Genomic DNA, 16680 nt, shown 5'->3' with positions numbered 1-16680 from the left:
TTATTGTTATTAACAATAAGTTTTTGAATAATAATAACAGAACAAACAATGATGATAATATTATTTTTGTTATTATTCTTTTTTTTTAATAATATAACCAATATTGTAATAAATAATAATATTTACAATAATAAACTAAGGGTATTTTAATAATTTATTAAATAATTTGTTTCGATTCCAAATTAAGTAATCACATCAATAATAATACAACTCATTTCGATTCCGATTCCTACAGTTAATGTAAACAATTTATTCGAATTACCATTTCCCATTCCGATTCTAACTCATTCTTATTCCAACCCATTTCGATTCTGCACACATACATATTATATTCCTTTTCTAGTGTGGGCATCCTCATTTTTTTCATGCTGGTATGCTGTTAAATCGTACAGTTGAATAAAATCGGTGCAAACATAGTATTAACCGCATGATTTAACAACATGTCCATACTAAAAAAAAAATGAGGGAGCTTGCACTTGAAAATGATATATATATATATAGTCTGACAATGACATTGACTTTACTGCTCTACTAGTGCTATACGTTTGATTGAGGATATTGTAAGCTTGTGTGCGATTCCTTTTGATTTTACATTTTCTCATTGATGATACTTTGCTCTCAGACCAGTAAAAGAAGTCATTAGTGGAATCTAAGTCAGTTCTTGGGATAAATGTTTGTTTTACCATTTAGACCATGGTGTACTTGAATCATGCTCTTCGGCATTTTGAATTCTTCTGCAGTTCTTTCTCGAAATCCAATTCGCGAAATCGGCGATTCTCTGCTCAATATGAAATCTATTATAAAGGTAAGCAATGCTTTGATCATCAATTGTCTTTACCTAATATTTTGAAAGACTGTTGCTAAGGCTGTTAATCTAAATTGGACCCAACTCTCTCTCTTAAGTTGCCAAGTTCAGATTATTGGTTCCTCACTGAAGTAGTGCACTGAATTAAAAGAACCCCGACTTGCTTATAGTGACAAAAAGGTAAATGATGTTCCCAGGGGTCATTTTATTGATAGCCAGCTGTCCTCAAATTCATTATATATATTCTTTTTATTTGTTAATATTGTCATTGATATCTTGTTCATTTCTTATGTTGTCTTTCTCCATCTCACTCTCTGGCTTGCCTAGACTCTCCTAGCCGAGTTTCCTTATTATTAGAAGCTTCAAATTTGGACTTGGGAAATAATTTGATCACAAGATCTCAGAAATGAAAGTGAAGCATGAAAATTTTTTCTTTTATATTTCTTCATTAAGTTTTTATTTTATTATATATATACATACTTTCTTGCCATGTATAACGGCAACATGCTTGAATGGCAGGTGCTAAATTCATTAGTTAATCCTCAATCTACAAGGAACACTGTAGCTAAATATCAAAAATTGGCAGAGAAGGTAATGATGGTTCTTCAATTGTAGATTTTTGCTCCTAACAGGACTAATCTGGAATCAATCAATATTATAGCAGGTAAAGAAAGCCACTCTTGCATATATTCAATGTTAGACCAATAGATAAAATGATGTGGTCCCAGTCAAAGCTAATTAAGATAGATTTCTCTTAGGGTGAGAATAACCACAAGTAATTGAATTTAATTGATACTGAACAATTTTATTCTTGCTGTTCGAGCTTATTTATACTCAGAACAATATTAAGCCAGAACAATCTCAACTGATCGTGATTGTTGGCTGATTCTAGGCTGACTTATTCTCTTGAACTAACAGCTAAATCAAATAACAATAATTCAAATAATAAGAAATCAAATAACATAAAATCAGCAAGTGAAGATTCTTTGGAGACCAAGTCCATCCGCAAAACTAGTGGAGTGCACATGTGTCCCTTCAGCTACCAAGATCTCATGCAGCAGCTCATGTGTATCCTTGATACAGGGTATTAGGCTTAGGTACCCTTGATGAGCGTCGAGGCCTATCATAAAACACCAAAAATGAGAAGGACGATGTTGTTGATAAGGTTAGTGATTCCTCAAATAGTAAGTGAAAATCAAATGACAAACTCTCAATGAAAGAAATTCTGCAGAGCGGAATTGATTTGCAGCTGGAAGAAATTGGTGAGTGAAAATCAAAAGAGAAGGAAGGGGAGCTTGATGCTATTGGTGATGCAAAGAACTCTGGAGGCCCGTGCCTCGTCAAAACAAAGATGGTCATCCAAAATCCAAATGATTCTAGAGATGTTGATCATGGAGTTTTCTTTTTTAAGAATCATGATTCTTAATAAAATTAGACAGCTACTTTTAGAATGCAAAATCGTATGCTACAGTGGGTAAAGTTTTATAGCTTGTGAATAATGCATATCTATCGAGGTTTTGTTTGGTATTACGACGGTGTAAAAAAAATTATAATTATAAAATAAAAGTGAATAGTATATGGTTAAAATAAATAATTTTAATAAAAATAGTGAAGATAACTAAATTTTTCATCATATAAATGTGAAATAAAATTAACTAAACTTTTATCCAACACTTTAATAATGTAGCCTTATAAACTTAAAATGATGGTAGGTTTGTTCATTATCGATTCCCCAAATTCGACACCAACTTGCATTCAACACTTCAAAAAGATAGAAAATAGAAGAAAAAATAGTGAGGGAGAAAAATGCATTGTTAACCCGTTCGAAGGATCTATTAAAGGAGAGTGAACATTATTATTAATGAAACTAGTTGAATTGCAATCCTCACCATTTGAATTGTAATCCTCACCATTCATTCTTTCTTAATCGAAAGGTTCAAAATTAGTGTTAAAATTGTCTATAAAATTGAGGCTGCTTAACTTGTCCCATTGATTAATATAAATATATTCAATTCAATATTCATTGGGATAAAATTAGTCACTTGAAATGAACAATGAAAAAATTGTGGGTGCCTGCGCTTGACTTCGACGTGTAAATTACTTTTTTTTCCCCCTCAATACCATTACTTCTAAATATTAGCAAGTCCTGAGGACGTCCAATCTGTTTTACGCATAGATTACTTTAAAATACCCCAGTTAAAAGAAAACTGTGAGATCGATTATATTCATTCAATGATACAAACCAGAGTTAGCATGTAAAAAAGAAAAAAAAAAGAAGTGGGACAAATTAGTTCATTATCATTCACATTACATGGCTGCAAATTAATTGAGTTAGTAAATCTTAATTAACGACCTTAAAAACTCCAGTTTTTCTCAAAGACTTAATGATCCTAGTAATGAGCATGTAAATTGTTTGCAGAAAATCGAAGTCATGGATACTTTTCAAACATAATATTCCAAATTAGATTGAACCGAACGTATCAAATGGGCAAACAAAGGACGTCACGAACGTATCAGATGGGCAAACAGAGGACGTCACGAACGCATCAGATGGGCAAACAGAGGACAATCATGAACGTATCATATGGGCAAATAGAGGACGTCACGAACGCATCAGATGGGCAAACAGAGGACAATCATGAACGTATCATATGGGCAAATGGAGGACATTATAAATATCAAGCATATATTAACATTCTCAGGAGCACACTTCCTTTCCCCATAATTAATTCATCACTATCCACTGTAATGAAATCAACCATCATGAGTGTTTCTTTTGCCCTTGTTTTCCTTGAGTTGTTTGTTATGGCTACCATGATCAACATCAGCTTCTGCAATGGCAACTCTTACGTGGGTTGCTTAGACGGTGAAAGAGAAGCACTTTTAAAGTTGAAACAAGATCTCGAAGATCCTTCCAGCCGTCTTGCCTCTTGGAATATTAGGGATGAAGATTGTTGTGCTTGGGATGGTGTTGTTTGTAACAACTTCACCGGCCATGTCCTTCAGCTCAACCTCAGAAACCCTAATCCTGATCCTAATTTTGGCACGGGGTCAACGCTGGTTGGTAAGATAAACCCCTCTTTGGTTGACTTAAAGCATTTGATTCACTTGGACTTAAGCGATAATGATTTCCTGGGAATTCAGATTCCCAAATATCTTGGTTCTCTTAAGAACCTTAGATATCTAAATCTATCTGGAGCCGAATTTGCAGGAGTGATTCCTTACCAACTTGGAAATCTCTCCAATCTTCAATATCTTGATCTCAGTAAGAATTATAATGAGTTACAAGTTGAAAGTCTTTCATGGCTATCTGGTCTTTTCTTGTTAGAGCACCTCGATCTGAGTCAGGTTGACCTTAGTAAATCCTCTGACGGTTTACTGAAGGTAAACTCACTCCCTTCTTTAAAAGTATTAAAGTTGTCCTCCTGTGAACTCCATCACTTTCCTTTGTCATCCTCTGCTAATTTTTCCTCCCTTAAGGCCCTCGATCTTTCTGGAAACCATTTTAATAACTCTCTGTTTCAATATAGTAGTTGGGTTTTTGGTCTTCGTAATTTAGACTTTTTCGATCTTAGCGATAATGAATTTCAAGGTAGAATCCCCATTGGACTGGGAAACTTGACGTTTCTTAGGCATCTTGATTTATCTTCTAATGAATTCAATTCTGCAATACCTGGCTGGTTGTCTAAGCTTAATGATCTTGAGTTCCTTTCTCTTAGAGGTAATAGCTTGCGAGGTGCGATTTCATCGATGGGTCTTGAACACTTGACTTCTATCAAAACACTCGACCTTTCTTCCAATACAGAACTTGGAGGGCAGATTCCAACATCATTTGTAAGACTTTGTAAGTTAACATCAATAGACGTCTCATATGTCAAATTGGGTCAAGATTTATCACAAATCTTAGATATCTTCTCTTCATGTGGTGCATATGCACTAGAGTCACTGGTTTTGAGCAGTTGTCACATTTCTGGTCAGATGACAAATCAACTCGGGCAATTCAAAAGTCTGCATACTCTTGAATTGAAAGATAACTCTCTTTCAGGTCCACTTCCATCTGCTTTAGGAGAACTTACATTTTTGACAGATCTAGATCTTTCCGAAAACAGGCTGAATGGCTCTATTCCATTGTCTCTAGGACAAATTTTGAACTTAGAACATCTAGATTTGTCCAGCAACTTGTTGAATGGTGCTATTCCAATGTCTTTGGGACAATTATCACACTTAAAACTTCTGGATTTGTCGAACAACACGTTGAATGGAACTCTTTCTGAAATTCACTTCGTCAATCTAACAAAATTGACCTCATTTTATATATCTAAAAACTCTCTAATCTTGCAAGTAAATCCGAACTGGGTTCCTCCTTTTCAACTCGATGCATTGCTATTGAGCTCATGTCATTTAGGGCCTCATTTTCCATCGTGGCTTCATTCGCAAAAGCATTTGTCTGTTTTGGACATATCCTACACAAGAATTTCTGATACTATTCCTCGTTGGTTTTGGAATTCCATCTCCCAGTATACGTACTTGAATCTCTCTCACAACCAAATTTACGGTGAGATTCCAAATCTTTCTTACCGTCAATCGCCTCTTCTACCTAACTCACCTGACTTACTTGATTTTTCTAATAATAGTTTTTCGGGGTCCATTTTTCCTTTAATATGTAATGGGTTAAAGAGCATTTCTCATCTGCAACTCTCGAAAAATTACTTTTCTGGGGATATACCTGATTGTTGGATGAATTGGCCTGAATTGGAGATGCTGAATTTAGGTAATAATAACCTTACCGGTAGTATTCCGACCTCAATTGGAACTTCACGTTCTCTTCGGTCATTGAACCTGCGCAATAATAGATTGTCTGGATTCATTCCCGAGTCATTTCAAAATTTTTCAAGTTTGGTAACTCTTGACATGGGTGAAAATGAGTTTGTCGGGAACATCCCAACATGGATGGGAGAAAGATTTTCTGGATTGTCAATTCTCATTCTTCGGTCAAACAAGTTTCACGGCTATTTGCCAATTCAACTTTGTGGTCTAACTTCTTTACAAATTTTAGATGTTGCACATAACAATCTCTCAGGGGCCATACCCAGATGCATCAGTAACTTCACTGTTATGGCGACGACGGACCCATCTTCAATACTGATTGAGATGGATGCATCCGTTGTGACGAAGGGGGTTTTGGTTGAATATAGCTCCATTCTGAATTTGGTAAAAAGCATAGACATTTCGAAAAATAATTTCTCAGGGGAAATACCTATGGAACTGACAAATCTTAAAGGATTACAATCACTGAATTTGTCCTACAATTTTTTCACCAGAAAAATCCCTGAGAAAATTGGTGATATGAAATCAATTGAGTCCCTCGATTTCTCAGCGAACCAACTTTCTGGTGAAATTCCCCGAAGTATGTCAAGTTTGTCATTTTTAAGTCACCTGAACTTGTCCAACAATCACTTGACAGGGAAAATTCCTTCAAGTACTCAATTGCAAAGCTTCGATGCATACTCTTTTGCCGGCAACAATCTATGCGGAGCGCCACTTCCTAATTGTACTGAGAAGAATCCTCTTGTACCTGAAGATCCAAATGGAAATGGAAACGAAGATGAAGATGAAGATGAAGTGGACTGGTTGTTGTATGTAAGCTTGGCACTTGGATTTGTAGTGGGTTTCTGGTGTTTCATAGGTCCTCTACTTGTCAGCAGAAAATGGAGGTTCAAGTACTGTCATTTTTTGGAAGGCTTTATGGATGAATTTTGCTGCTTTGTAAGAAGATGTTACTAGACTTTTCCGTGTCTGAATGTTTGTTATATTATGTACTTTAGGACCGAAGATGTAATGTCACTCGATCATTACAATAAAAGGGGGGAGTGGACATTTGAGCCCTCTAAAATTACGCAATTTTAGAACAGTTTTAGAATGACATATTGTTGTCCCTTCATTAGTTCGATTGCCCATGAATGTCCCTTCATTAGTTCATCCTACATTGCTAATAAAGAACAGTTTTAGATAGTTTTAGACATGTAGGATGTCTAGAGTTAATATAACATACATACCTTTGGGCGAAGTTCGATTGCCCATGAATGTCTTTTGTGCTCACAATGACTCAAGTTCAATTAATAATAGCAGGGTTAAGAGTATGATATTTAATGGGGAGACTTCTTGTTTCCATTCAAACTTAATAAAAAAAAAATGTCTAACAAAATATATTTTTGGGCATTGTGATCCGGACCAAAAAAAAAGAGAGAAAAATGTTGAGCTATTTTTTGTGAATTGGCCTAAGAATTGGATCATATTTGTAAATTTTACTAAAATGAACTCCATTTGGTTTCGACAAAAGAATTACATAGAAACGACGTGTCGGTTGACGTCAAACGAGAACGGTACATACACTGATTGAGAGTTTAGGGATAAACCTTGCACTGCAGCAAGAGGTTTTGAAAGCAAGGGTTTAGCGAATTCTCAAAGACTAAACAGAAGAAGCCAAATCATGACACGATTGAGCACCCAGCAAATTTTGAAGGACAACAAGACTTGCGATCCCAATTCCATAAAATCTCTGAGTCTCACTCACAAAGCTCTCTCCGACGTCTCTTGCTTGACCGATTTCAACAACTTGGAGAGACTCGACCTTAGCTCCAACAACCTCACTTCTCTTGAGGTACCTACCATTCATTCATTTCTCCGACACCCCAGTAACAAATTTACGCCTTTATCATTTTTGGCTTGAAATTTCTTTTTTTTTTTAATTTTATTTGTAGGGGTTGAAGCATTGCGTGAATTTGAAGTGGCTATCACTTGTGCAAAACAAATTGCAAAGCTTAAAAGGAATCGAAGGACTCTCTAAGCCCACTGTAAGTGTCATTCCCTTGCTTTGTTCATGATATTTTACATTTTTTACACTTTTAAATGTTTGCTTATGAGAGATTCTTGTTTTCCCATGAGAAGGTTTCAATGCTTATTGTTACTGGCGATTTGGTCGAAATCTTTTATCCGTTTGTTATGATTGTCCATTGGGACACTTGCTGGAACTAAACTAGTTGTTTGAAGTCGTTTAGGTTTGGAAATGATGAGCTAATTGGATTATTTAAATTCACCTTGTTCTGTCTTTGAAGTTCAGGTGTTGAATGTGGGCAAAAATAAGCTTAGATCGATGGATGACGTGACGTCTGTTGTGAGCTTACGTGCTTTAATTCTGAATGGTGAGATTTAGACCCTAAGTGCAGCACCCTCTTTGTAAGTTGATGATATGAATATATGGAAATCATTTATTTTTTTAACCTTTTTTTTTTCTCTTTTTTGGAGTTGTGCAGACAATGAGATTGTTTCAATATGCAAGCTTGATCAGATGAAGGAATTGAACACTCTTGGTATGGATTCTTATTTCTTCAAGTTCACACTTCGTTGTATTTGATAAAATTTATTCATTTGGCTGGTCGTTGTTGGTAGATTGACATTACATGCTCTAGCCTATGTTTATTCAAGTGTTGTTGTCTATATAGAACTTTGGTGAAAATGGGAGAGGAATAAGAGCTGTAATTCTTTGAGAAGTAACAAATTACATTTTTCTTAGAGCCAATATTCTTTAATTCTATTAATTTTACCTGTTCTAGGATTTGGTTTAAAGGAGTGGTGAAGGCATGGTTGAACATCTATTCTAGGACTTTTCAGTAGAGAGAAAGCCTGTGTGATTTTGAGGGGATAGCAAACTCGTGTGCAATTCCTTTTGATTTTACATGTTCATGATTGATGATACTTTGTTCAGATCAAGTCAATATTGGAATTTAAGTTGATTCTTGGATAAAAGTTTGTTTTACCATTAAGACCGTAGAACCTGAATCATGCTCTTTGGCGTTGGGGATTGTCCTGCAGTTCTTTCTCGAAATCCAATTCGCAAAATTGGTGATTCTCTGCTCAATATGAAAGCTATTACAAAGGCAAGCAATGCTTTGGTCATTAATTGCCTTTAGCTAATATAGACTGCTGCTAAGGCTGTTAATCAAAACTGGCTCCAGCTCTCTCTGTGTCAAACTGCCAAGTTCAGATTATTGGTTCTTCGCTCAAGTCTTGCACAGAATTGAAAGAACTCCGACTTGCTCACAATGACATTAAGGTAAATCATGTACCCACTGGTCGTATTATGATAGCACGCTGTCCTCAAATTCATTATTATTATTATTATTATTTTTGGTTTGTTAGTATTGTGATTGATATCTTGTTCATTTCTTATGTTGTCTTTCTCTGTCTCGCTCTCTTAATTGCCTAGACACTTCCAGCCGAGTTGGCTTTTAATAAGAAGCTTCAAAATTTAGACTTAGGAAAGAACTTGATCACGAGATGGTCAGAATTGAAGGTGAGGCATTGAAATATTTGCTTCTTTTATATTTGTTTTCATCAAGTTTTTTCTATATACTTTCTCACCATGCTTAATGGCAACATGCTTGAATAGCAGGTGCTAAAGTCATTGGTTAGCCTGAATAACCTCAATCTACAAGGAAACCCTGTAGCTGAATATGATAAATTGGCAAAGAAGGTAATATTGCAATCATTTTATCATGTTAATACTCTTTCAGAATTCTGCTTCTAGCTGGATTAATCTATGTCCAATATTGTTGCAGGTCAAAACTCTATTGCCAAACTTGTGTATTTTCAATGCTAGACCAATAGATAGAATCACCAAAAATGAAAAGGACAATATAGTTGATAAAGTTAATGATTCCTCAAATAATTCTGATGACACGATAAAAGTTCGTATGGGAAAGAAAAGAGGTGGCACAAGAGAAACAAATGACAAACTCTCAAATGAAGAAATTCAGTGGAGCAAAAGTGATTCAGCAGCAGGGAAGAAATTGAAAAAGAAGTCCAAAGAGAAAGAAGGGGAGCTTGATGCTATTGACGATGCAAAGAACTCTGGAGGCGTTGTGCCTGGTCAAAACAAAGATGCCAATCTAAATGGTTCTGGAGATGTTGAAATGGAGAAAGATCTGAAGCGGAAGGGAAGAAAAACTAGTGAAAATCTCTCAAACAAAGGCATTCAAGTTCACGATGATGATAAGAGATTTAGGAAGAAACAGAAGAAACGGTCAAAGGAGAAACAAGGAGAACTTGACATTATTGACAATGGAGAAACCGCTTTCTCGGAGCTCTTCTCTGCCAATATTGCAGGAAATCCCGGATTTGATGGTGACAACAATATGGTTAATGAAGCTTCTAAATTCAACTCAGTTGATGGCTTAGTTACCTCTTCTGGTAAGAAGAAGAAATCTAAAAACAGGGGTATGGGTCTGACAGTTCAATTGTCTCAGGAACCTGAAGTTGGATTGGGTGGACCATCAACTTGGGGTGATGAGTGATTGATTATACTGTGATGGAGCTGCGTGAATTATTTGAAACTCTTTCAGTTGAGCTACTCTTCATCTCTTATTGAGTCTGATAACTATTCTTTGAGAAGCTTAACTCTCAGGTGTACTCAGGTAAGTTTTGACGGTGAAACTTGCTTTTCTTTTCAAAGGGTTTCTGATGCTTAGCATCCCATTTTGCTTCTCGAGTCCAGCCATCTCTGGACTTTAATGGAATGCTAGCCTGGGTTGCAATTTATTGCTTGCCATTGTTGCTATGTGCTGCAATTTCACAGTGGCCAAGACCTCAATTGTATGTATCATCAATGTGGGAATCACCCTCGTGTTACACGTTTCTCGGAAGTAAATTTGCTCGAATGATTGTCAATAAGCCAGAACCACAACTTTATGTAGAACATAATTGTTTTATCATACCAATTATGTTGAAATCATTTGGTTTTGCTTTGCTTGTCTCAGTTCATCACTTTGGATGTGTTTGAATTATAGGATTATGGGGTAATTAAAAGACTGTACATATTAACTTAATAGCAAGACTATATTTGAAAAGAAATTGTAATGGGTTAAAGGGGGTGTGCTAATGCAAAGTCGAGGTTTAGTGAATGCAGCAGTTGTTGCATTACTGTTTTGCTTTTACTTTTTTTAATAAATAAATATAATTTTTTTCATTTAATATAATATTATATAATATTAATTTTTATTTTCTTTTATTTTTAAATCATAAATATTAACATAAATTAATAAATTTATTATTTATTATTCATATTTTAATTTTTATTATATTAAAAATATGACCAAATAATGTATTATTTAATTATATAATAATTAATATATAAAATTGATTAATATTTAATAAGTTAATATAACTAATAATAAGTATTTAAATAATATATAAAAATAAAAATATAACATAATATTACATTATTTAATTATATGATAATAATGAATATATAAAAATTGATTATTATTTAACAATTTAATATAACTAATAATAAATATTTGTATATGAATAAATTTAAATAATATTAATTTAAAACTAATACTAATAAAATAATATTATTATTAAATATTATTACGTTATGATATTATTTAGATATTATTTGATTAAATTATTTACTTCAATCTTTGTTTCACATGTTATATATTTAGAAAATACTAAAAAATAAATGTTATGTTGCGGAAAATGTAAGGCTATAAGTTTTAATCTTTATGAAAATTATGATATTTTTTAACATTATACTAAAAAATAATGTTAAATTTTTAAAATTTGAGACTTCTATAATTTAAATTAATTACAAAAAAAATTAATATAATACAGTATAGCACAAAACGTTGTACAATATTATTATAATACAGTGCTAATGTAATGTAGAATAATACAATATACTTACATTAAAAATAATATAATACAAAATATTATAATACAGTATGTTAATCGCGCCATTTGAATACGAACAATGTATTAACGGCTTTTATCCCAATTATGTAACTGTGGCATCACTCTTGCATAGAATTGTTTATTCACTAAATTTAAGCCACGTCATGGCAATGAATACCTTGCACCAGAGTACTGAAAGAAAAACAACACTATATTTCTCATTGTTTCTTTTTTAATGGAATTATTACAACTCACACGTTATGATGTCTTACAGGTAGTGACAATCAATCACGATGACTTCATTAGACTTCCAATTTCCAAACCAGAAAAAAAAAAATGAAAGTAGTTTTTTTTTTTTTATAATTTTGAAAAAAGGTTTTATTCTAAGTTTTCATTTTATTATTTATTGACAAGAAAAGTAGATCCCTGACAGATATTTTTAAAAGAAAAATAAAAAAGTCTATAGATTCATGACTTTTTTAGGCTTTTATCTCCCCATCACAGAAAAACTACTTGAAAATTATTCAAAGAGTGCTCTAATCTTATGATTGTACTTTGTATTTATGGAAAAAAATTTAAAACAACACGAAATTTTTGATAAACTGCAATATCTCTTTTTTGCATCTTTTAAGAGGTAGACAGTATGAAAAATCTCATATCGTTTTTTGATTCTCTACTTTTTTTAGGGGGTGGAACAAAACCTAAGTCAATGTTTAGCCCTCTACTTTCTCATTACTTGAATTCAAGTGATTAGGTAAATAAATCTACTTAAAAAACACTCAGACCACACGCCTCAAGGCTCATAAATCTTTTCTTTTTTAAATCTAAAAGATTGAGAGAGAAAAAAAGAAGAAGAAAAACGTCGACTGTTTTCATCCACCGCCTGGAAATTCCCCTTTTCTATCTTTTATGCATTTGTCTATAGCCTACCAACCTTGACTTTTAGAATTTAATTCATAAATCTTGCTCATTACATTAAAGCGAATCAACAACTTATCCTATGATTGGATTAACCAAAGAATAACATTTTCTAAAACTGATCCATCTTTTGTCATATACACATATTTGTTTCAACATTTTTATTAGACCAATTAGGCCTAACGCTTTTGCTTATAAATGAACCCAACATTCAAACTCCATTTTGAGGTAACAAATTAAGAAGCAATGGCTTCTTCTCCTTGTCCCACAAAATTTACAAGCCATCAAGGCATCACAACGTTGCTTCCCGACATCATCGAGACTCATATCTTAACCCGACTCGACGGCCAAACTCTTGCTGCCGCAGCTTGCACTTCATCTCATCTACACTCTCTATGTGCACAAGAAAAACTCTGGCAACATATCTGCTCCTCCACGTGGCCTTCCTCTAACGACCCACGTGTACGAAACCTCGTCTCCTCTTACCCCGGAGGTGGTCACCGGTCTTTTTTCTCTCACTCATTCCCGCTTCTTGATTGCCAAAAACAACCCGCAAAACGCATTCATGATGATGATTCCTTACTTGTCACCGAAGAGATAATCTCGGCCGTGGATCTTTACTACAGAAACGATCCCGTCTTCTCCAGGGTTGCAGAAAATGAGCCGGCGTGGTGATTGAGGCTCGCCAGCCGAGATCCAAACGGGACGCCGGAGATGTCGTATTGAATGAGACGATAGACGTCGACAACGGTGGCGGCGTCACAGAGCTCGACGCAAGCGACAAGTATGAAGACGAGGGCTAGCATCGAGTAGACGGAGTCCAGCATGTCGCGCTCTCGAGCTTTTCGATGAGCCATTTGTGAATTTTGATCTAGGGTTAATAAAAGGTAACGAGATTGTTTCTTAAATCGGTGAATAAATATTATGGCTCCTTTCGATTTGATCTGGTGATTATAATAATTAAAATAGAAAATTAATTGCGATCAGAGAGACACTTGACAGAGAGTGTTTTGTTTCCTTTTTGTTTTGTTTGGTTAATAACAGTGCGACTCACTCTTACTGAGATTCCGATGCTTGTTGCTCTATAATTTTCTCACGTTAATTTGGAGACGTCACTTGTTCGTTGGATTCACACTTCATTTTATTTATTTAAATTTTACAGTATACGGGTGATCTAGTGGGCGTTACGTTGTGGACTTGTTGCGAAAAACGCCTCAAAGTGAAGAAGGTCCAATGTCCAAACAAGGGGAACTGAAGATTTTGGCTCTAAAGGGCTTTCGTATTGCTCGATTTTACAAGTTATCTGTTATTGTATTTGTTGGAAGTACCAAATATAATTGAGGGAGATAATTCAAAAGAGTTAATTTATTATATAGCTCGCACGGGTTAATTGCACATCAGCATTTGATGAAGTTAAGCCCAGGCATCTCTACTGCACTTTCTTCTCTTTAAGAGTTCAGTAGGATCACAGTAGATCAATGAAGTGTCTTTTTTCTTTTTTTTAGAAATTATCATTCATATGTCTTAAATTTATTATATTATTAAAAATATTATAACACTTTAAGGGTGTATCAATCGTCCACTTTAAGTTGACAAAAATTATCTGTCAACCATTAATCCGTTAGTTGCCGTTTGTAAGTGCTGACATCATAAGGGTAATCTAATCTTTTAAGATAAAAGAAACTCCTATAAAGAATGACATGTTGTTCTATATAAAACTACATGTCATCCCATATAAAACAATATGTCATCCTATGTAGAACGATAAAAAGGACATGTCGTTTCTAGATCAGTGAAACGACATCGTTTCACAATATGAAATGGCATCATTTCACTAGAACTTTAAAAAAAAAAAGGTGTGGACAGAGGGGATGCAGTGTAGGACCAACGAGGGCTCAAGCCCCCACTGAAAAAAAAAGAAAAAAGAATTACCCCTTTTTGTTTAAAAGAAAAATTAATAATTTTTTAAATAATCCATGTCAAATTATCAAATAGCCTCATTCTTCCAGTTTCTACAGCCACAGTAGAGAGAACATTTTCAGCAATGAAATTTGTGAAGAATGAACTTCGGAATCGGATGGGAGATGAATGGATAAATGATAATTCGATTGTTTATGTAGAAAAATATGTATTTAATAGTGTTGATAATGAGTCTATTGCACAACGTTTTCAGAATATGAAATCGCGTAGAGAACAATTGTAAATGTGTTATCAAAAATTTTATATATTCAAGTTTCAGTTTTTATATTTTGCTGTTATTTAATTTAGCCATTGGTGAATTATTTTTCTAAATCCGCCACTGGGTGTGGAGATGTGATTAACTGATTTTGGGGACTAAAGTGAAATCAAGTGAGAGTTGTGTGGTTCATTGTGCAGATTGCATTCAGTTGAAGGATGTGTTTGTAAATATCTGCTGACGTGGCCTGATTGTTAAAGTTCGTTATATGGTTTCTGGAAATTTTCCAGGTGAAGCTGGCTTGTAGCATCTTATATATAAGCTCTTTCTCACTCATTTCTTCTCCAATTAGAATAATTATTCTACACACATAATTCTTGTAATCTTCTCTTCATTTATGATTGACTTTGTACTCAGTTTTAATGAATGAAAGAGTGTGAATTTTTCCTTCAAATCTGTTATCTAGTTCTCTGAAATCTTGTTCTGTTTTTCTGCTCTTTACTCCGATCTTTATCAATCTTGTTTCAATTCCATCTTGATTAATTAAATGTTGAAGTGTTGAGTTAGTTCTTGTAATTAGCCATTCCAAAATATAACAAAAAACAATCAAATTGAAACACGCACAGCACACACGACTACGAACAAATCTCTTCTTCTTTCACACACACAATGCAAAAGAAAAGTGGTAGCTGACAGCACTAATGATCGAAGACGGCACGGTAGACATAGAGGCAGCCCATAGTCACCAATGCAGCCACAACCATTGTCATCGACGCAGCACGCAGCTCACCCATCGGATCTGCTGTTTTGCGACTGGTTTAAGCTTTAACCTCAATTTGACTGAATTTGAGTTAAGTATAAGACGCACATGAACTTCTTGCATGAGATGGTGACAGTATTTACAAAGTGTCCGCATTAATTTGGTTTTTAAGAATTCTTTCCTTTATTGTTTCTTACAGTATTTGGAGTTATACTTGGTTGCACTTGAAAATCTTGTTAAGTTAGTGTAGTATGTGATCCTACCCATTTTACCCTTCAATATATTCTCAGGATGCTGTAGTTCGCATATGCACATAGTGAGGGATTCCTCTATTTATAATTAAAAAATTCCTAATTTTTTCTTTCAAGCAAGTTCAATAACGTTTTCGTTTCGTGACTGAACTTTTGAACAAGAGCAGCAGCCTTATGCACAAACCTGGCGGGAACAAGCTGGGAATAAGAGGAACCAATATGCATACAAATGAATAAACACTAGTACTGTTAGTAGTTTGAGGGCTTCATGTCTTGACAATTTCTATTCATTGTCTACTTAGCCTACCAATTAGACCAAAGTTAATCGCATGGGCCAATGAAATCTCTTGACCAACAAAATAAGAAAGTCTCTGCTGGATCAGAAAGTCTCTGCTGGACCAGCAGCACAATTTTTTTGTACAATATCTTTGATTCGCAAAACGAATAACTCAATTTCAAATTAAATAAATGGAAAGTGAAGAAACGTAATTTGTTGTCCTTGCACAAAGTATTTTAGGCGTCGTGAAAACTATAAAGAAATTTTTTTATAGAGAAAAATTTTCAGACAGGCATTAAAAAAATTAAATCTAGAATGAAGATACTTTGGCCTGTGGATTTTAACATATTTTTTAAAATGTAAAAAAAAGAGAAGTGGAAAGTGTAATTTAGCTAATTAAGATACTTACAACTTGCTATTGGATCTCTGACATTTAATATATAGTTGTATGAAGTTTCTTTTTATTAGAACTGTTACGTTTTATTTATCAGAAAATTTTGTTACCCCCTAATTTACAGTATTTCATTTTAACCATCTAACAATTTTTTTTTTTTTTAACCACTGCTCTCGTCCTTTCTTTCTTCCACTTTTTTTTTTTTCTATTTCTTTTTCTATTCTTCTTTATCTATTTTGCCTCTCTATAATTTCTCTCGACCTCAATTTCTATTTATTTCCCTCTTCTATCATTTCTAGTTTGCTCTCAGGCTCTCCATTTTCCTCCCGAGGTTAGTTTCTTGCCGAAAGGGATAGGTGTTGTCT

General features: G+C 34.2%; 2 protein-coding genes across 7 annotated transcripts in view; one reads left to right on the top strand and one right to left on the bottom strand.

The window, feature by feature from the left end:
* LOC102624420 (uncharacterized) overlaps nt 1-16680 on the bottom strand; it is a 53784-nt gene that overhangs the window by 22884 nt on the left and 14220 nt on the right. The window lies entirely within an intron of this gene.
* LOC102624132 (uncharacterized) lies at nt 7169-10608 on the top strand. Its single transcript, XM_006481442.3, has 9 exons — nt 7169-7466; nt 7567-7659; nt 7926-8007; nt 8119-8175; nt 8678-8746; nt 8821-8918; nt 9072-9158; nt 9258-9338; nt 9424-10608. Exons 1-9 carry the CDS (start codon nt 7296-7298, stop codon nt 10156-10158), a joined length of 1473 nt encoding a protein of 490 aa, XP_006481505.1. The 5' UTR covers nt 7169-7295; the 3' UTR covers nt 10159-10608.

This window comes from Citrus sinensis, chromosome 8 (genome assembly GCF_022201045.2).
Source record: "Citrus sinensis cultivar Valencia sweet orange chromosome 8, DVS_A1.0, whole genome shotgun sequence".
NCBI classification, from domain to species: domain Eukaryota; kingdom Viridiplantae; phylum Streptophyta; class Magnoliopsida; order Sapindales; family Rutaceae; genus Citrus; species Citrus sinensis.
Note: the sequence above shows the minus strand (reverse complement) of the source record. Positions and strands in the feature narration are given on the sequence as shown.

What these genes read in the sequence shown, in the direction of transcription:
- LOC102624132 (XM_006481442.3), top strand. Translation starts at nt 7,296, where the DNA reads ATGACACGATTGAGCACCCAGCAAATTTTGAAGGACAACAAGACTTGC. An exon ending in ACGTGCTTTAATTCTGAATG is followed by an intron (nt 8,008 to 8,118) that starts GTGAGATTTAGA and finishes GGAGTTGTGCAG; the next exon opens with ACAATGAGATTGTTTCAATA. An exon ending in CGAGATGGTCAGAATTGAAG is followed by an intron (nt 9,159 to 9,257) that starts GTGAGGCATTGA and finishes CTTGAATAGCAG; the next exon opens with GTGCTAAAGTCATTGGTTAG.